This window comes from Marmota monax, unplaced genomic scaffold (assembly GCF_021218885.2).
Source record: "Marmota monax isolate L192 unplaced genomic scaffold, Marmota_monax_Labrador192_F-V1.1 WCK01_AAM20220418_F8-fsc00020, whole genome shotgun sequence".
NCBI classification, from domain to species: domain Eukaryota; kingdom Metazoa; phylum Chordata; class Mammalia; order Rodentia; family Sciuridae; genus Marmota; species Marmota monax.
In genome coordinates, this window is record NW_026692912.1 from 3,919,307 (window position 1) to 3,942,016 (window position 22,710).

At 37.0% G+C, this 22,710-nt stretch overlaps 1 protein-coding gene across 2 annotated transcripts in view; it reads right to left on the reverse strand.

Annotated features, from left to right (window-relative positions):
• Tmem245 (transmembrane protein 245) overlaps positions 1-22,710 on the reverse strand; it is an 82,581-nt gene that overhangs the window by 51,407 nt on the left and 8,464 nt on the right. Inside the window, exons 3-8 of one of the 2 annotated variants that reach the window (XM_046451715.2) lie at positions 21,626-21,727; positions 13,507-13,623; positions 10,751-10,987; positions 8,814-8,983; positions 7,366-7,389; positions 3,089-3,193 (exon numbers count right to left, since the gene is read on the reverse strand). In XM_046451715.2, the coding sequence (XP_046307671.1) occupies positions 3,089-3,193; positions 7,366-7,389; positions 8,814-8,983; positions 10,751-10,987; positions 13,507-13,623; positions 21,626-21,727 (755 nt within the window). The remainder of the gene's footprint in view (positions 1-3,088; positions 3,194-7,365; positions 7,390-8,813; positions 8,984-10,750; positions 10,988-13,506; positions 13,624-21,625; positions 21,728-22,710) is intronic. The other variant, XM_046451716.2, reaches the window with a different exon arrangement.

Genomic DNA, 22,710 nt, shown 5'->3' on the forward strand with positions numbered 1-22,710 from the left:
AAGCTGGACACAGTGGCACATGCCTGTAATCCCAGCTACTTAGGAGGCTAAGGAAGGAGGACTGCAAATTTGAGGCTAGCTCAGGCAACTCATCTCAAAAGTAAAAAATAACAAGGGCCAATAGATGTAGCTCAGTAGTCAAGCATTTGTTTAGTATGTGCAAGGCCCACCAAAAAAAACCAAAGGCCCACCAAAAAAACCAACAATTTCCAAAAAAAGAGAAGGAAAACTTAAGGACATATATTTACCTACATACTGACCAAGTGCTTTTTATTCCTTCCCCTGGGTCCAAATTATTTTTGAAGTATAAAGGAATTTCTTTTGCATGCCTTAAAGCACAGGTCTACTATCAACACACTCCCTTGGTTTTGGTTTATCTAGAAATGTTTTTATTTTGTCTTTACTCAAGTTTCCCTTAATATAAAATTCTTGGTTGACAGGTTTCCTTCTCCATGACTTTAGATGTTGCTCCCATGTCTTTTGGTGTTCACTGTTGTAAAAACTGTCATGAACTGGATTGTTGCACCCTTGTATGTAATTTGCTTGCTTCCTTTGAACTTTTTTCTGTATCTTTGGCTCTGGGCAGTTTCACTGCAATGTGTCTGGGCATCTTTGTGTATTTTACTGAGAAGTTGTTGAAATTCTTGGATCTGTTAATATTTTTCACCAAATATAGGAAGTTTTCAACCATTTTCAGCAATTTTTTTTTTTCAAAATTTGTTTCTATTTTTTCTTTCTCTCCTCATCTTCTGGGATGCTAATTACATGTCTATTAGAACACCTGATATTACCCCACAAATCTCTGAGGTCCTGCTCACCTCCAATTGGCTTAGCAAAGACAAGAGCAAATAAAGGCAAACAGGACCACCCCAAATTTACACATTCCCATGTATCAAAGGACACCTCCCTCAGGAAAAACTGACAGAAAAACTGTGGGGTTTTGCTGCCTACACAAGGCAGCATACAAATAGCACCAAGCTATTAGCCAACCCTCCCCCAGTTGTTCCTAGATGGTTATTTTCCAATGCCTTTAAATGATGTTGCTAATAATTTTAAAGTTTTATTCTTATTTTCTATGGAAAGAAAGACCTGACATCCTTATCCTGTTATCCCAGGATATATTAGTAAGATTGAGCCCAAAAGCATTTTCTAACAAAATACATGTGGATATAAAACAAAAAAAAGTAGTCAAGGATGATCCTGAGAGTATTCTGAGCAAGCAGAAGAATGAAGTTGTCACCTACTGAAATGGGAAGACCAGATACCTGAGAGAAGGTCTAGAATTCAGTTTTTGATGTTTCATTTGAGATCTATTAGACATTCAAGAGGATGCTGTCACTGTGTTGTGTAGAATGACATCTTTACAAGAGGGAGAATAAACTAGACAAAATAAGGCTCCCTCAAAAATTCAGTTTGCATAAATCCCAAACAAGAAAGAAAGAAATTCAGTAAGACCTATTATGGGGGTTCAGGGAAGCAAAAGTACAGGATGGAAAAAAAAAAAAGTTGAAAGAGCGTAACTGAGACGGACAGGCAAGAAGACCACATGCAAAGGGAGGAGAAGCCCAATGAAAGAGCAGGAGCTGGGCCGGGGTGGTGGCTCAGTGGTACGGCGTTTGCCTAGCATGCATGAGGCATTGGGTTCGATCCCCGGAACCACGTAAAAATAAAAAATAAAGGTATTATGTCCATGTACAACTAAAAAATTAAAAAAAAAAAATTAAAGAAAGAGCAGGAGCGAGAAGAACAATGAAATGCTCAACTGATGAAAGGTTTCTCCAAGAACTAGAATGGAAGACTGCAATAATAGCAGGTTGAGGCAAAATATGACAAAAATAAAGTCTATGAAATCTGTACAGTAAATTCAAGTGAGTATATATGATTGACACCCAAAGAACAGATAGGAACTGCACAGCTTAAACAGGACTCCTGAGAGAGCAAGTTTCTATGAATAAATGCTAGATAAATGTGAGGACAAAAGAGACTGCGAATGACTGAGAACATGACTTGTAAGAGGACACACCACCTGACAAGAAACAATTCTTTTGGGGGTGTTTGGGGTTGTGGCTCAGTGGCAGAGCACTTGCGGTGCATGTGTGAGACACTGGGTTCAAACCTCAGCACCACATGAGATAGATAGATAAATAAAACAAAGGTATTTGTCCATCTACAACTTAAAAAAAAGAAAAACAATTCTTTAGAAAACTGCTGCTTATCAGGTTATCCTGTTAGTAACACTTACAAACGTATCTCTACAAGACTATAAGAAAAATTTTTATATTCATGATTTCATGTAAGCTTTACAATCCCGTGAAAACAACAAACCAAAATCTAGGAGTTCAGATAAAATAAAGATTAAAATGCAGAGTAAAAGGCGGGGAAAAAAAACCTGAAGTAAATAAAAGATATCACTGTAGAAAAAAATTTTAGCTGTGCTTTGGGAAACGGATTTCTTTGAAGAGATGAAAGGGGAGAATAGAAATACAAGCTGGAAAGAAAGAAATAAAGACCTTATGGGATTTCAGCAAAAAGGCCAACAAGAAAAAAGGAAGGAGCTACTCAAGAAATTTTGAAGCCAGGTTCTGTAGTGTGTGTCTGCAGTACCAGCTAGTAGGGAGACTGAGGCAGAACTGTCTGAGCTCCGGAGTTTGGGGCCAGCCTGGGCAACATAGCAAGGCCTCATCACAACAAAGGAAAGGAGGGAAGGGAAGGAAGAAAGGAGGGAGTGAGGAAGAAAAGAATTCAGATCTAGTGAAAAGATTAGGAATCTTGAGAATAGTCCATAATTCTCCTGATGAGGGGGAAAAAAAAAGCTCATTTGTTCTTCAGTATGTTATTTTTTTATCTGCATTTCCTCCTGAGGATTTTGATGATAAAATAAAATGCACATAAGAGATTTAAAAAGAAAACATGCTAGGCAAATTCATTGCAAAATCATTAATATACACATCATAAATAGGTTTAGTTATTATGTATATACTTATAAGCCAAGTAACATGTTCCACGTCTCTTCTGCTGGCTTATCATCTACACCATGATTCTAACAATTATGAATTTATTAGTGGGAATAGTAATTGTTGTGCTTTACCTTTGCAGTCAGGAGAAGGGCTAAAAGAAGGGTTCCTATTACTAGCAAAAATATGATGAAAATGCTAATTATTTTATCTAACATCTTCTCCAACCAGATGATCATCTGCACAGAAACAAAAAAGAGAATTATCTTTAAAATACAACTTAATAAAAGCACTTATGTATTAAAGTATCATGAACACAAATATAAATCTCAACATTGCAAAGCAAACTATGGCACACTAATTAAAGCAATAAAAGCTGTAAGTAACTTTAGAAAGTTAACTAACTATTAATTACTACTGTTTGTTATGGGAAGAGTTCATTACAGTCATAGTTAAGAAAAGGCAGTCAATTGGCAAATAACCCCATATCTATGTTTGAATTTCATACTGTGGTATACCTACAATTCAAATTATAATTTATCATCTGGTAGATGTTCCAACAAAACAATGAAAATTCATTAGTTGACCTAAAAATCTCATGAAGTTGACTATTAATCAGGAGACATAGATGACTTTAGAAAAATTATGGTTCTTATAATACAGGTATGCCCTAAATTACACAGATAAAATAGGAGTAAAGTAAAAATCGCAGTAACATTTGAAATGTTTTTCCCTTTATTTAGGGTTATAAAGATAGTAATAATAAAAAAATGTAATGTTCAAGCAAAAATAAATAGCAAATTCAAGATAGCAATTACAGGGGTGGATAGGAGGGTTGGGAGGTAGATGCACAAATTGGTAATTATTTAGGTAGTGTTATCAAACTGGGGGTTAGGTAAATAAGTATTCTCTAAATCTTTCTACATTTGAAAGATTTTATAATAAAGTGCTCTTAAAAGACTGTTATTCCATTTGAAGTAAATTCTTTTGAAAACATAAGCTTTGTGACATTATAATTAGTCAAATGTAAATCAATGTAATGGTTATTCCTTCATCAATAATTAAAATTATGCTCTCCTTAAATGCTATTTTTTATATGTTGACGATGAGTTCCCTCATCTTTCACAACCACAAATAATCCTACATGCTAAACAATTTCTGTTTGCAGAATATATAACAATTCCATAGATTTCAAAAACTCCTGCCGTGCAAAGCTACCACTTAACATTTTAAAATTTAATGAGAGTAACAATTACTAAGATATTACATTATACTCCTCCATCCAACATGAACTATAGCATTACTAAGAAAATTATTCTCAATTTAAATCTGAATTACATGCTCTCTGAACACTAAGTTAGAAGAGCAAAGAATATTTGCTAAAAAATCACCACGTCTCCTACATTTATTTTCTACGCCATGCTTATAAGCTGGTTGTCCTCTTATCTGTTATTTCATGAAGGACACTGTCATTAAGTGATCGATGCTAAGGTGAACTAAAAGATAAAAAGTTAATCTGTAATCTGGACAGTTAGAGCTTCAAACAGAAGAGTTAATTTTCAGTGCATGCTTCCAAAGCTTCAAAGACAATGCAGAGATTAAAAAAGAAATAACAAGTTTCTAAGATATGGAAGGTCAGATGTCTTATTTTGAAGGTAAATTCTAAAATCAATGAAATGAAAAGTGCACAATCAGCAACCAGCTGAACACCCAGTTCTTCGGACAACTTCCTGAAGAAAGGGCTAGTGTTTCGTCCATTACTCCTCTTTGTATCTCCAAAATCTAACAGTACCAAGCATACGGCAAGCATTCAATTAACAGCTGAGAAAGCAAGCCTACAGTAATTTAAGAATTATGACTAGATTCATATCCACTAATAAGATAGGAGCTTCTGTTTTTTTCCTTTAGAAAAGTCATATCCCAAAATGTATTTTTAAATGAAAATTAAGTTCTATTTAGAAAATATAGAAATCTAAATTTATAGCTGGGTATGTAACATATAAAACAGAATATCCAGAAACATATTATGTATATAAAGATTACAAAATCAAACTTCATATTTTTAAGCTAGGGTAGAATTTTCCCAATTCCAATTTTTTCAGAAATTAAGCATAAAGTACTTGTTGAAGGTTTTGGATGCCCCTGGTATAACTAACATGCCCTATACCCAGGTTGCCTAAATAAAAATTTATGCCCAGGGATAACAGGGATATTTAGCTGTTTCATGAAAAATTAAAATAAAATTATTTAAGATGCAACACATAAGCTATTTTTTTTTTAATTCACATTATGGTCAACTAAAATTAAACTGAGAACGGAGTGATAAGGGAGACAGTGAAACAGAGAATACAGATGGGAGAAGACAGAAAAAGACTTATTAAAGAATAAAAAGGCATAGAAAAAGTTATTAGAAAAGAAATAAATGTGGGCATGGGAGTTGGTACATAAATAACTAAGGACCATAAGAGCAGGAAAAAACAAAAGGATAGAAAACTCAGGGGGGGGAGGACAACATACCCCTGATAAAGTGAATAGAACGAGACCCACAAAGAAACAGAATCTCAGAGACAGAACAAGAGACGTGGACACAGGAAGCAATGCAGACGGCTCCAGAGAACAGAATTCCTAAAGACATGCCAGACATGCCATCCCAGGAAGCTGACCCTGTCCCATGCTCTGCTGTGGGCAGTGAACACCAGACCACCCAGCACCCTGCCTGGCTCATGGAAACTGCAGGGCCTCAAGCAATAATCCCCCAGTGCTTCCAGGCTGTGACCAATTACTTTAACTTATGAGGCTTTTTGTTGTTGTTGTTTATTTTTTTAAGGGGAAGGGGATAATTTTAAAATAAGATAAATGTCTGTAATTTATACCTATACCAAAAGCCATTCAAAAAACCTCTAAGCTGACTTCATCAAGCACTACTGAGTTTCTCTTCTATTTCCTTACCCCAGGCCCATGTTTTGCTTTATTTCTTTAACCAGCTCCTACTTGAGTCTTAGTGTGAATAGTATTAATAAATAAAACAAATAAGCCCTGAGAAACAGATCACAGTTCACTCAAACATAAGATGGATGCTCTTGCCCTGTCCTCTTGATTGAATCAGTTTCCTAATTCACTCCACTTGAACATTTTATGTATCAAAATTACCCAAGGTTGCCATTTTCTGACCTTGGCTGTAATGCAGTAAAACAGCCTTCATTTATGTGCTTTCCTGGAACACACTCAGAATTTCAAGCAGTTACTCTAACTCCACAACAATGCTTCACACATTCTACATGGAATCATCCAAGAAAAGGGAAGTTCCTGATGGCTGAGGTAATAGGACTCTTTTTAACTAATCTAATTATGCAGTTTAGAATCAAGTTCTTGAATTAAGGTTATCTAACTCATTAGTCTACTGACAATAGATCAAATTTAACCTAATGAAGTCAGTTCTCCTTTCTCACTTTCCTTGGGAGCAATTTTCATTTCTTCAGGACAAATTGGGAAAATATACAAAATCATCTACCTTGATCAAAATAAGAAAACGTGACTTTCTGCACATCACTTGCTGTGGATTAAACTCATCTACTCATGCTAGTTTTATAAGGAATGGGCAAGTATACAACATATATGTGTGCGACTGGGGAAGTCTATTTCATACATTGCTTGTTTTCAATCCAAAGTTGAAATTTATGCATTGCCAAAGTCTTCCTTTTCCTCCTTTTGACAGGAAAAAAAAATCCTAACCACTACATTTGCAAGTGTAATTTTGGCTTATTGCAAAGAAGTACCATATCTTTCTTATGACCTGCTATAAAATATTCACTGAAGACTTTTTAGAGTCTTACACAACTCCATGCCTTGGGAACATAAAAAAATTAGATGTCACAGGCCATGACTACAATCTGTTTTAAGCTAAAAATCAAATTTTGAAACACTAGTTCTTTTGTGTGTGTGTGTGTATATGTGTGTGTGTACACGCGCCTATGTGTATGTGGATAAAATGACTAACCAAGGGAATCATACAAATATATCAGACTTGTCATCTTTAAGAATTCCTGTGTTATTTATAGAAAAAGTAACAAAGCTCTTTCTTTATAACTGCCACCTCATGTGCTGGCATACATCAGAGGAGACTAGAGGAGCCCCATCACAGTGCTGGAAAGGCATGGAAATCAAAGACCACAAGACAGACCTTCTCACAAGCACTGGAGCAAGGAGATACCCTCCATATCCTAAACAGTCTTTGTTGAGGTTTTAGCAAATTGAACTGTAACAGTATTCATGCTTCACGACCTTCCATAGCTTATATAAGTAGAAGCTTAGTTTGACATATGGACAGAGACACAGAGAGAGAAGGGAGATACTGGGGGAGGAGCGGTTACAGAATTCAGTAGTAAAAACCAATATCTGTGTATTCATTTACCTTCTTATTTAGCCAGTGCCAGAGCTTGAGGATAGGGGGAAGGTGAGAAAGAGAAGATAAGAACAGTGGAACATCATTAGAGAATGCAATAACAGTATGAAAAGAAAAGAAAGTCACTGAGAGCATGAGAAGGAAATTGTCAGGAAAAACTAGGAGAAAACCATAACACATTTAAGAAGCTTCAAATCAAGAGAATGTAGCATTCCTCTATGACCAACAAGGACTGGGATGATGAGAGCTGTAAGCATTCTTGGTAATCCAACAAATAAAATGCATAAAGCAACCTGAATGCTGCAGGCTTAGTGTCTGCCTTTGCACCGCTCCATCTACCTGCTCTTACTGTCACATCCACTACCTATCTTTTTCTTAGGGGGGAGGGGTGCTGAGGGCTGAACCCAGGGGTACTGTACCACTGAGCTACTCCCCTGTCCTTGTTTTTTTTGTTTGTTTGTTTTTGAGACGGATTCTCAGGAAGTAGTGCTGAGGCTGGCCTTGAACTTGGAATTCTCCTGTCTCTGAATCTAAGTGGCTGAGATTACAGGCAAGTGCCACCATGCTGGCTCTACCCTATGCGATTGCCAGGTCTACCTAATGAACTCCTACTTCAAAACTTGCTCTGTGCTTCAAAACTTGCCCTGCCATCACATCTTCTGCAAAACTTCCCTTTCCTACTTCCTTATCAACAGAAGTCATTTCTTGCTTGGTGCTACCACTGAATCCTGTACTTAGTATATAAAGCAAATTAGATAACACTTACTTACATAGAGCTTACTGAGTACCAGGCACTGACACAGGGTTGACATTAACTCACTTAACCTTCACAATGATTCTATGATGTAGGTGCTATTATACCCATTTTATTGATATGAAAACCAAGGCACAGAAAAGTTAAAGATACCTGTTCAAGGTCATAAGGCTACTAAGCAGCAGAAGTGGGATCTGAAACCAGAGTTTGGATGCAGAGTCCACATTCTTTAACCCACTAAACCTTGGGTTTTCATGAATTGTTGTTTATCTCCACTAAATGAGCTACTGTATCTGGTTTTCCATGATTCACCTGACCTTCCCTGAAATTAGCACAATATTTGACAAACAGGAATTATTCCAAAAATACTCACTGATCTGAGCCATTACCTAGTTATAAAATTTTAGGCAAATCACTTAACATTTCTGGATTTCAGTTTAGTCCTAAAAAAGTGAAAGAGTTGAACTAGGTACTCCATAAAATCCTTTTCTCCCATATTTAAGAGGAAAACCACATAATACTTATTTAAAATAAATCCATTATATCCTTATACGAACCATAATACCAAACTTCAGAATTTCATCATTGAATTAGATGTTAAATGTATCATCAACAGTTATGAAAAAACACTAAATACCATGGAATGAAACATTTCAAACCATGAAACATATAAACTCTGGACCAAGCTCTTAAAATATGATACCTTGCTGTCAACTTTTAACAAGAATTTCCCAAGCCCAATGATTGGCCACGGTGCTAAAGCCTCCTGTCGCTCCTTCAGGAAATGCTCAATGACCTGCCACCAAACCCGGCAGCGCTTCTCCAGGAAGTCCACAACACCAAAGTGAATAACAAGCTTTTTGATGATCCACACTATAAGATACATATGCAAACAAAATACAGATCAGAAAGGTATAATATGAAAAGACTCCTTAATTTCCTTTCTAAAACAGTAAAACTATTATTAAAATAAAGATCAATGCTAAAAAGGGAGAAGTGGAAGAATTCAAGTTCTAAACAGATGAACTTGGCCAGATAACTTTTCACACAGTCCCCGCCACCCACATACTATCTTCTTTGTGACTATCTTCTTTGTCTGAATCCTCGGAGGAGTCGGGGATTATTTTACAGCTCACATAAATACAAGATATTCTTATCATGCAGGTTTCAGTAACTATAACAGTTCCCATACTCTCCCCTTCCTAAGTAAAGAAAACTAACCCCTGATATTTTCTAATCTCTCTAGCTATTACAGTTGTTCTTTCCGAACTTGGTTCTTTTCCTTTGATGTTTTGACATTTAGCAACCAGAAAAATATAAAGTATTTCACACACATCATGATTTTATGCCACTGCAGGGTAACAAGTGTGTTCCCATTTCCTCATTTGATGCTGCTCTGCACATCTGAGCAGATGCCAGGGCTGAGCAAAGAAGTCAGCTGAGTGCAAGCAGCCCTGAGACAGCACTGCACAATTTCAGTGGGGACCTCAGGAAACCACAATGGGAATGTCTCCCCCTGGAGTTAGGCAGTGCAGTGGCCCTTCAAGCAGTTAAGCCCCCTAATAAAGACAACTCAGAAGGTAGAGGGCCCAGAAGGCAGTGTTACAGATCTGTGGGGCCTGCCTTGAAGGTTGGACCTGGATAACTACTCCTATCCACTATAATTTCCCTAACTCCAGGGATTTGTGTTCTTAGCCCTGACCTTATAACCAGAGGATCCATTTCCTATTTTGAACCATGAGCTCTGTACTGCGTACCAGTTCAACAATTCCTTCGTTAGCATTTTTAAATCCCTAGAAAAGCTCTATATCTATGTGATATCATGATATCTCCATGATATCACAGGCTGTAGAAAGCATTTGAGGGACCACCTTAGTTACAGCCTGCCCTCCCAAGACCATATCAAATTCCTTTGATGACCAGAAGGTTCAGATATGTCCAGGAGAAACTTAACTCCTGGTAACAAACCTTAATAAAAAGGGGGTTCTAACAACCCCAACACGATTTGCCAGCACAAGGAAATCATCAGGCAGAACCAAAAAAGGTTGGAACAATCTAGAAGAGCAATTTTAACCACATTTCACTAAGCATTTCTATAATTGCCCTAACAGAAGCAGAGCCATAGTATGTTCTCTGTGACTTGCTTAATTTAACTGCATCTTGTTCTAAGTGCCTACCAGAAGTTCTCTTGAGGACATAAGAAACAGAAATTTCAACTATTTATACTATATGTTCCCTCAGGACAGCACTCTACAGTTCTTGGTCAAAATAAACGTTTAAAATAATGGCTAAGATTTAATTAGCTGACCAATACAATGAGAATAAGAAGTGGTGAAAACTAGTGATCCAAAAGGCATACAGGAAAATAAATTTAAGCTTTTGGATATAGTAGAAAACAGATTTCCAATCAATAAGAAGCTAAGTATATATCTGCTTAAGGGTGAAATATTAATGAAATATCAAAGAAACAAATTTCCAGAATAACATTTGTTCCATGACTTAAATGCAAATATACAACTGTTTTAAAGTGACAATAAAATTTTATCAAATGCTAAAATCCAAAGTCAAAAAAGAAAAAAGAGGGGGGGGGGGGGGGAATCTTTGGAGACAAGAGCAGATTTTAATTAACCAGATAATGACCTGCAATAGGCACGGGCAACAACTGCACAATCCACAGGTTCAACCAGATCTGGACAACAACGATGGCCCAAACAAGAGACACAAAGTAGATGTCACTAGTTTTCTTCTTTCTAAGAAATGTTCCGATTTCAGGTCTTTGTCTGCCCAGGGTGGGTGAAGGGGAGGAGGGTGAGGAAGAGGAGGACGGTGAGGAAGAGACAGACAGCATTGGAGGGGGTTCTTCCTTGTCTGTGGCTTCTGAAAAGGGGGGAAAAAAAAATCACAGACCATATTAGTCCACTTTAAGAAACAGTAACAGAGCAATCTGTTAGCCTGCCCTATATTATTAAATGTACTCTGACAGAATATATAATATCATTATGTCTAAAGAGACCAAAAGATTTGTATGTGTTTACAAATCTTTTTATACACACTGAAAAACTTGTGGAGAATTACACTACTGACAGAGGTCAAATCTAAGGAAATTGTTAGGAAATACTGTTGGAAGATGAAATGTTTTTTATAACTAATATACACATCATTTACATAAACTAGAGAAAAATACATGACAATGTAGCTGAGTATAATAATAATCAAAAATTATTCAAACCACATAAAGCAACAAATACATATACAAGAATTTCTGTATATAGGAATTCTTCCTTTCTTATATTTTTGCTTTTGCAGTCTTGAGGATCAATCCCAGGACCTCACACATGCTAGGAAAATACTCCACTACTGAGCTACAACACCAGCCCTCTTCCTCTTTCAATAGAAATTTAGATTAGATGTATTGACATGCTTCTGACATAATGTGACTTTTTTAGTGTCATTTCTCCTAAAATAGAACCAATTGCTATTAAAAGAACCCAGGACTTTCAAATGTGTCTTTTCTTTGAATGAGATATAAAACAAAGAGAGATTGTGGGTTGAGAAATTTTCAAATAAAGGAAACTACACAGGATTGTTTCACATAAGGCACTCTTCTTTCCTAATGATGTAACAATTGCTACATTTTACAATAAATTATTTCTGCTTCCTAGTTTTGACAAGACATACCATATACACCAGAAATCATACAAATTTTAAGACAATATTCGTCCATATACCTCAATCTTAGTCCATATACCTCATCTTGCCTTCCATTAAAAAAATATTAATTACAAAAGTAAATCATATTTTGGAAAGTCTTTAAAAAAAAACAACACAGAAATGAACACCTATAATCAACCTATTTGCCCCAGTCTTTTTTGTTTTTTTTTTTTATTTTTTGTTGGTTTTCTTTTGTTACCAGAGATTGAACCCAGGGGTGCTTAACCACTGAGCTACATTCCCCATCCCTTATATTTTTGTTGTGAAACAGGGTCTCACTAAGTTGCCGAGGTGCCCTAGTCTTTTACACAGCTTCACCTGGTTACATCATGTTCCACTTATCTTTTTCCATTTTCTCACTTCAGAACAAAGTCAGCCAGAGGGCGAAGACCTTGTCTATGTTGTTCTTCCTCCACTGAATTCCTAGCACACAGAAAAGTATCTGACCTGCTGTAGGTAGGTGCTCATTAAATATGTGTTGAATGAATAATTCCCTGTTATGTCATCATTTTTATAAGCAGCCACAGAGTATCCAGCTGAATGTTCTATCATAATTTCCTCAGTGCTTATTTTAATGTTAAATGTTTAGCTGTGAATAAACTTTACTGCTGAGATACTCTGTACCACAGTAAGTCAGCTCACCTTACTAAGACTAGCATTCTATCCTGAGGTAAGGGCTAGGAGCCACGCTAGTTATAGCATGATTTTGTTTGACTTTGCTCTCTTATTATCTTTCTAGTTTGGAAACACTATGTTGGTGGGTATGTTAGATATCTGGAAGAATAACCACTTCATAACCCATCATCTTCTTTCCACTTTAGAACATGATTTAATGTGTAAAAAAATATATATATAAGTGCTCCTACTACTCTTGGTTCTTTTCTCTGGATGATTGCTTCCTTCCACTTGTGTCTAAAGTCAGTTCCTCACCAACAGCTCACTATAAATATTCCCTAACTCCAAATGGCTCCAGCTCAGAAAGGTGTCTCAGCATAGACCAAGGCGGCTTTCCACATTCCCAAGCTCTGGGAGGGCACAGTAACATATTCAGATGTAAATCTACCAGGAGCATCTCACAGGAGCTTGTGACTCCAAGAGCCAAGCCACAGAAAATAAGTAGGGGGGTCAGTTCAGGGAACAGTCAATATACACAGCATAAAGCAAGCAAACCAAACTTTTATAAAAAAAAAGAATGCCAGAGAAATGGATGAAAACATCCCCCTCCCCTGCAAAAAAAGAATGTGAACTGAGAAAAGGAAGCAAAAGAAAAAGTAACAAAGAAATAGAACAAAATAAATCAATGCAAGAGAAGTGACAGCTATAAAGAAATGGGAGATGAGAAACAGCCTAAGGTAGAGAGGCCTGTGGAAAAGGTAAATAAGACACCAAGAAAAGAAAAATCAAAGTGACAAAGAACAAAAGAAAAAAAAAAAGCATTTCTAAAAAGGGGGTGGTAGAAGAGCCAAGATAAGAAACTCAAGAAGGTAAACAATTAAATGTATGAAAAAGTGACATGAGGACAAAGACAGGTGGCCTTGAATGGTGTAAGAATGGTCATTAGAGAGAAAAAATGAAGGACCAGCAAGACAAGCAGCACTCTGTGATGCTAGCATCCTTCTTAACTCCATCCTCTATTTAGATCTCATTTTCTAGAATAATTCTGAATGCCTCAGGACCTCAATCACCTGCAGGCTGAGTGGAGGGCTGGTCTTCACTGCTAGACTCATAACCCGTGATGGAGATGGCCAAGTTGGCTAGAGTAGACGCTGCCATGGAGATTACTTGCCCTGGTAACTCTGCCCCTGTAAAAGAAGCACACATTCTTAAAGTGTTTGAAGCAAATGAACAAAGCAGGAAATAAAGGTTGCAAATTTAAACACAATCCTAAATTTTCAAAAACAGTAAAACAAAATGGTTATTTCTGACCCAATGGACCAATGTTCTTCACTGAGGAAGAATGCTTGAAAATCAGCAAGACGATTTGCTAAAAGCTCAAGTCTTTCTCATTTAGAGACGATGCTGGTGGGTGTGAGAGATACTGCATATATAAATTTGAAGTTTGGAGCTTATATTTAACTTTACAAGTTGATTTTAATACACACTTCTATGAAAAAACACTGCCACACCAAGTTTAAAAGCTCTCTGTTTAAACTCTCTTACCCTTTGTATTACTAGGTTCTAGCACAGACACCCCACAATTGGTGCTCTCAGTAATACATTTCCTAAATGAACACGCAAATACATGGATATTATGCAAAAACCACACAATTCAGCACAGGCAAAATCCACCACTCTGAAAATCTATAAAAACATCATGACCTCATTTCATGTTATATATTCCCGTGTTAACTTCCTAATAGTACCAGGCCTAATCATTTACATTAAGCTCAAATAAAACACTTATGACAAACAAGGTCTGTCTGCAATGATCTGCTATGGTAGATGACTAGTTCACAAAACATGAGGTACTAGTGTGCTTTCTTGCATACTAGAGGCTGGAAAGCAAAGAATAAATATTTCTTAGACTCCTTGCAATGAAAATCTCACATGTAATGCAGTTTCTATCAAGCCAGTACACCTATGCAAGGCTTGGATGACAGAGTGTCACTCTGTAATTTAGAAGCCACATAGCTTTCACATCAAATTGTCATGGAGGCATATGATTTTCTGCAGCAATTCAGCAAAAGTTGCAGGAGTTCTGCTATCTGATTTCTAATGGCCAGCAGGAGCAGCCATGCCTTCTGTATGAATTGTCCTTTGGTGTTACTGAGCGGCTCTCCTGGTTGCAGTGCTCCTGCCTTTGTTGGAGCCAAGCCTAGTTTCCAAAAATTGCACATGCAGAAATTTCTAAATTCTAACCAACAATACTTACTAGTTATATCATCTAAAATGGATTCTACTGTCCACAATTGAAGAATACAGGCCATTTTAGTCACCAAATCATACAACCACACTCATACATCTATGACCTTACCTTTGGTAGACCAATATTCAGTGTGACAACAGAGAATTCTGCCAAGCAAGTGAAAAGAACCACAACCCTTCAGAAAGCCAGTGACTTTTAGCTCCAAATTAGCTCTGCATAACCAACAATTTCAAGGCTGGCCGTCTGCCAGAAATAAGCAAGCCAGAGCCCAAGACGCCTCTGATATAGTCAAGACATCAGGATCAAAAGCATTCACCTACCTCAAGCCTATCCCTCCTCCAATACGTATCCCAGGGGCAGGAAAGAAGTCTACTTTCAGGCAATTGGAAAGAAATTAAACTCATAGTCTGAAAAGAAAGTCTGTTATATATTTGGATTGGGACCTTATTCACCTATCCTTCCAAGTTCCTTCCAAGATGACAATTAGGAGGGCAAGGGCTGGTGTCCCAAGATGACACTATGGCTATCATGCATAACTAATTAGAACAAATTTTTAAAAAAGAGGGCAAGGGCTTATGCACTCATTACTTGCTATAATGTGTGTGAGGGATAAAGACAAAGACCCGCCTCCAGGAGCCTAATGCAAGAGACATATGTGAATTAACCACACAAAAAAATGTATGTTGATAAATTACAAAGCTATTGAGGACTGGGTATTTTGGGAGCTTCAAAAGAAAAAACCTGACTTATGGAGACAACTGGAGCAGGAGCACAGATGAGGAACCAAAATGGCCCAGGTTCAAATCCCAGGTCCAGTCCTTACTACCTGGATGACCACGGTCAAGTTCTTACACATCAGTCTCCTCATGTGTAAAATGGGGCTCATATAAATTCCTACTTCACATGTGAATCAAGTGAAACTCTGTGTGTGTGTGTGTGTCTGAATAAAACGCTTGGAATGATGCCTGGTATACAGGAAATGCCCAATAAATCTTAATTATCACCATCATCTATACCAAAACTGTTGGCTTTGATGGCATCAAATGTAAGCACAAGTCCTATCACTTCCACAATATTTCTTTGTACCATTCACTCCTTAGCATCACAGGATAGCCATTTCCCTAAGTCTCTTCCCCTTAGTAGAGGTTTTTAGCTCTCCCACAGCGATAAGTATCTTACATAGAGTAAGCACTGAAAGACTTGAGGAAAACTAAAGGAAATTAAATCCTCAAAACTGTGACTTAAGAATAACTCTCCAACTTGTTGATGTCAGTAAAATATGCAATAAACATTCAATAACTCTTAGCTACATCTATGAGAATTATGTGATTATCATTCTAGTTAACATACGAATGGTTCAGCCAATTTTTAGAACACCTCACACTTTAAAAAAGCATGAAAGTAGAACACAGAAAAATCAACAAAGACCATTTGAAAACTATGGCTATAAGACATTAACTGCTCCTATCAAACACACATGCATCTTAATAACTTCTATCCTAGTGGTGTCCTTCAGCACTTCAAAAACCCAAGGGTCTGGACAGAAGTATGCCAGGACTGAGATTCTAGTCAAGGTCGTGGTATTAGATAAAAATTCCCAGCTAAAAATAGGCACATAAACAAGGGAACACATTCTTGGGACTCAAGGTCTAAAAACAAAAAAGAAAAGAGCATCCAAGGTTTCAAGCGTCAGTCTCCACAGGGATGAGGGCAGTATGAAGTGAGACATCTACACAAGTTCAAACAAGCAGTCATCAATCAGGACAGAAAAAACAAAGTCAGATTAAAATCTATTAATATGACTAACTCAACAATGGGTACCTCAATGTTAAATAATCATGGGAAAATATATTCTGAAAACAATATCAATGAGGAGATACCTCTTGATTTACTTTGTTCTTTTTCACAAAATAGTGGCAGTTGCCAGAAATATATCCAAAGATGCTTGCTGGAGGAGGCACAGCATACCAAATAAAGCCTCCCTAGCTTGCAAAGTCTCCTTGAGTAGGCTTCTGTCTCCATTATCAATGTGAAAGATACATCTCCCTCTAGATCACTTCTAGCATCACTTCAGAAGGACCGGGATGTGGACCAGAAGTCTCTCAGCACCATAATCAGGGAGAAAGAGATGAGCAGTAAGAAACTTAGTTCTCTCCTTTTCTTTTCTGATTTGAGCTTACCTGGGCCAAAGTTATTCATTCATATTACATATTATCCCAAACAACTTAGGTAACTATCAGTTCCTCCCTGAAAAGGTACTTCTGGTCACAATTACCAATGTCAGGAAGAGCAGGAGACAGCTGTATTCAGTACTTCTCAGGATGGGTACCCAGGCTACTAAAGATACACCTGATGCTTATTTCCCTTACTTTCCAAGAAATCTCTCAGAGCAAATGGCTCGCCGAGTCTGTTTCTTCATCTGTAAAATAACTATAATACCAATCTCACCCACTTGCTAAGATGGCATGTTTGAAGAGGCAACAGAACCTCATCGGTGAGATAGGAATAATGTTAAAGTTTCTCTTCTCTCACAGGCCAAGAGGACACAGAGAAGCTGCCCCCAGATGCTATGGTTTGTTCCTTCCAAAACTCATGCTGAAATTTAAACACCATGTAACGGTATCAAGAAGTACTATAGGATAGAGACCAAAAGTATTGAGTTGCCTTAACAAGCAGGCCCTCAACAGATGCTAGCACCTTGGTATCAAACTTCCCAGCCTCCAGAACTTGGAGCAATAAATTCCTGTTCAGGATACCAGCCTGTGCTATTCTGTTATAACAATACAAAATGGACTAAGAAACCAAGTTTCTGATTGAGATTTGTGGAATCCAGGAGGCAGAGAAGCTAAGTCCTATGGCTATGGTACACCAAGAGGGCCAACATGAAGAATGAAGGAGTTGACAACTACAACTAGTGCAAAAAGGATCAGTAGTTGTTATTTTTTTTTTTTTACTAAATAACTGTCATTTACTGAAAGAACCAGGGAAAGGGAAAGAACACTGGGCTTAGGATCAAGAACACTGGTTTTAAATCTTAGCTTCATCTCTGTGACTATGGGCACATCAGTTAACCTTTGAAATTAAATGTCTCCATGAACAAATTTTACAAAGTTTTACAAAGTTTTATTTGCTTATTTTTTGTTTGGTTGGTTTGCAGGTTTTGGCTGGTAGGTTAGTTGGTTGTTGGATTTACAAAGAGCACACTTAAAAACAGAATTCTCAGCCCATGATAGTCACTGAAACATTTTTCCCTACATTTTATAAACTTGGATTTCCAGGAAATACAATGAAAAAGCTCCCCAGGTCCAAGAGAAAGCCACTGAGAAACTACTGAAACTAACTCAGCAATGACCGTAAGAATTTTCTGGATCTCGGAACTAAACAAACTCATGCTTTGAATTTTAATGAAATCGAGAGAACTAATTTTGTGAATCTAGTGAACCACAGACTACAAAAGCTTCTACAGCAGCAAAAGATTCAAAGCTCAGAAGACATAAAGAAGGATATCCACACAGGGGACTGGCGCACAAGAGCAAGGCCAGGCCATACCAGGAAGCAATCCTGTACCTAACTGTATCCACTCAAGGGAAGGAAACAGCAGCCCCACTATGGACAAGAGAGGCTAAGTTCTGATTCATAAAGAAACAAGGTTCTAAGGGCATGAGGAAAAATATTTAGAAATTTAGAAAAAAAAAATATTTTATAGATTTATTGTATGATGAGCATTAAGACCAGAAGACCATAAAAGAATTCCAGATCAAGAAGCAGGCTAGAATTGTGGCTCAGTGGTAGAGCATTTGCCTGGCATGTGTGAAGCCATGGGTTCAATCCTCAGCACTACATATAAATAAATTAAAGAAAAGATCCATTGACAACTAAAAAATATTTTTTTTTAAAAAAAGGGAGGGGGTAGAATGAGAGTAAAACAAAACAAGGAAAACCAACATTTCCAAATCTGCTCTCAACATCTACTCTGCAACGCTGTAATTTCCTTCACTGTCATAATCAAGAACACAAATACCATAAATCTAGCCTGCATGCCAACACACCACTATTCTAGGTTTGTGGCTGATGACAATAACTGACCTGGTCTTTTTCCCCATGGTTTTAGAATTCTTGTTCTCACAGTTCTCTAGGCTATCATTACCAGATGACTAGAATTTATACTCTATTAAAAAAAAAAAAACAAAAAAACAGCTGAAACCCTTGTTTTAAACCTGCATTAATCATATTCTTGGATTAAGGTACAGCTGTCCCTTGATATCATAAGGGATGAGTTGCAGAACCTCCATAAAATAAACTGTGAGGATGCTCAAATTCCTTACATGATTTCCATATAACATACACAAATCCTCCCATACCCATTAAATCATCTTTGAATTCCTTATAATACTGGTAAAATGTAAATGCTATGTAAATAGCTGTTATTCTGTATTTTCTTGGGAATAATAACAAGAAAAAAATCTGTTAATGTTAAACACAGATGTCATTTTTTCCGAGATATTTATGATATTCATTTGGTTGAATCCAAAGGTATAGAACCTACAAAGAGCTGACCCTACTCAATCGGCACTGGGCAAAAGCAATCAAAAAAGAAAGCCACCCCAGGTGAGAGGTAAAGAGCAAGTAGAGCTGTCCGAATGACCCACAACTAGGGGAAAGGAAGAAAGATAAAACTAACCTGAGTAACAAGCAAAACTACCAAGCTTTCTACACTAGATGCCCAGACAGGAAATTTATTTCCATTGGTCTGATATATAATCACAGAATCTAACAGATTCTGAACAGGAATACAGGCCGAAAATAGAAAACTTTAAAAAATGGCAAAATAGAAAATAAAATATTCCCTATTTTCCACTGTCAAAATATGTAATTAAGGTTTCTTTGTTTCAGATAAGAGTTTGAAACATACATTTATGGATACAAGCTATCTTACAATTATCAGGCATTATTCATTTACCAAATAAAACAGAAAGCAATTTAATTTTTTAAAACACCTTTATAAGGAAGCTGTACAAACACACCAGTGTGTTTAAAATAAAATGTGATTAAAATAAAATGAAGATGCTAAAAACAATGCTGTAAAAGCATATTCACTGACAGAGAAAGATGCTATGACACAAGTATAAAATGTGGATTACAGACAGGTACAGATACACCTGTGACACCAGGTATTTGGGAGGCTGAAGCAGGAAGACTACAAATTTGCAGCCAGCCTGGGAAATGTTTTAAAAAGGATGAAGGTATTGCTCAGTTGCAGAGCATTTGCCCAGCATGCAAGAGGTTCTGGGTTAAATCCCTAAAACCCCAACAACAACAAAAAATTAATTTGAAATGCATCAATGGCCTACATATAAGATAAAAACATAAAATTCTTATTAGAAAACTTAGGGGTAAATATTCATGACCTTGGAGGGCAAAGCACAGGCAACAAAAGGAAAAATGGAAAAATTAGATATCAAAAATAAAAATGTCTACACATCAATAGAGACTATCAAGAGGATAAAACAACCCCAAAATGGAAGAAAATACTTTCATATCATATATCTAGGAAGTATCCAGACCATATAAAGAACTCCTGAAACCCAACCACAAAAAGGCAAACAACCTTAAGGGCAAAGAATCTAAATAGACATTTCTCCAAAAAGATAAGCAAATAATGAACAAGCACATGAAAAACTGCTCACCATCATTAGCTATCAGAAATCCACACTACAAGATACCACTTCATATCCACTATACTGGCCATTATAAAAAATGGAAAGTAGTGTTAGCAAGGATATGGAGAATCTGGAACGCTCATGTTTGCTGGTGGGATACAAAATGGTGCAGCTGCTATGGAAAATAGCTTGGCAATCCCTGGAAAAGTTAAACATAGAACTACATATAATCTGATAATTTCACTCCTACATAAATACCTTAAAGAACTGAAAAGGGCATACATGTATCAAAACACTGCATGATACCTAGTTTATACACACAATTTTTATGTATTTGTTAAAAAAATAAAAATTAAATTAAAAATTTTAAAAAAGGAATTTTAAAAAGTTGAAAATGAGCCAGGTGCAGTGGTGCATGCCTATAATACCAGTGGTTCAGGATGCTGAAGCAGGAGGATCTCAAGTTCAAAGCCAGCCTCAGCAAAAGCAAGGCGCTAAACAAATCAGTGAGACCCAGTCTCTAAATACAAAATAGGGCTGGGGAGTGACTCAGTGGTCAAGTGCCCCTGACTTCAATCCCTCATTACCTCAAAAAATAAAAAAATAAAAAAGTTGAAAATGACTATTCAAACATAGCAGCACCATTCAGAACAGAAAAAAAGATGGAAACAACCCAAACATCCAGCAACTGATGAATGGATAAACAAAATATGGTATATCCATATGATGGAATATTATCCAACTATAAAAAGGAATGAAGTCCTAATGTATGTGTAGGGGTTTCCTTTTGGGATGACAAAAATGTCTTGGAATTAGGAGAGCTAAGGGTTGCACAATAATTTTGTAAATATCCTAAATGTCATTAAATGGTTGACAGTATATTGTATATTATACGAATTATATCTCAATAAAAAATACAAAAAAAAGATCTGGGTGTGGCTGGCAGACCTGTAGTCTCAGGAGGATCACAAGTCTGAAGCCATCCTCAGCAACTTATTGAGATCCTGTCTCAAAATAAAAAAATAAAAAGGGCTGGGGATATAGCCCTGTGGTAAAAGCATCCCTAGGTTTAATCCCCAGTACTGCGGAAAGGGTGTACAAAAAGAAAATGATAGTCTAAAAACCAAAAAAATATTTAAATAAATTTATTTTCTGTTTAGAAACCACTACAGGTTTTTTAAGTAGATTTAAAACTACTTCATCATAGCTTTTTTTTAATAAAAGTTATTCTCCAAAATTCTTCTAACAATAATATTCACAGAATGCACTGTTTCTTACCAGCAGACTCCCTTCCATTCTGTTTTTCATACAGGGTGCCCACAGACATCAGGAAAACAATAACCAGGAACACTGGAATTCTCCATGAGCCAGCCAGGGATGCTGAAAATCATTAAGAATTAACATTTTTAGTTAAATCAAAACCTAGTACATGTTCATAAAAGAAACAGTTTTGTTGACTGACAAAATAATTTAGTATATATGCTAACTACAAAATTATTTCACAGGGAAAAAAAGCTTTTTAAAGGCCATAAACAGAACACCGCCATTCCCTGCTCTCAAAGGCTCCGCTCAGGTTCGTGCCAGCCTGCCCTTAATGGGCTTGTACTGCCTAAGGAATCTAGTCCATTCTAAAGATCAACTCAAACTCAACCACCCACCTGACCCCAAAATGAGCAGAATCAGGAACAGACCCTGAAGTCATGGAACCTGACTAGATTTTCTGAAAATACCCACGCGGTGTGAACCTCTCTTTCAAGAGAGAACTTAATGGCCCAAAAGGACACTGCAAAAGCTTCAACGTATGCTCCTCAGTAGTAAAGTGTTAACAGGTTGCTATGGGTTAGGTCAATGTCTCTAACCACTTCCACCTGCCTGAGTCCATCAGAGCCACATACTGGCCTGCCTCCCTCCTCTCCCTTCCCCAAGGTCAAAAGGAGTCTGTAAGACCATCGATCTTACACATAAACTGAAGTACTCCAACTCAGCAAAGCTAGAGAAGGCTGCTTCTGTGCAGCATCTGACTCTAAGCAGACATTTTCAATTGACTGTTTTTTGTTGTTGTTTATAACAATAAATAGCTCTAAAAATTAATTTAGAAGTTGATAGTCTAAAAACCAAAAAAAAATTAAATAAATTTATTTTCTGTTTAGAAACCACTGAATTTTGTTTTTTAAATTAGAACTTATTATTCCCATTAACTCAGACTTGGAAATAAAAAGTCCCAACCATATGCATCATGCTGGGGGGAAAAAAAAAATCACTCAACCACATCCTAGCAGCCCCCCAGACGACAGTGGGTGGTTTCACACAACAGGGAACTCATTACTCGGAGCAGCTGTGACACCTGACAGTCTCTATGGGGA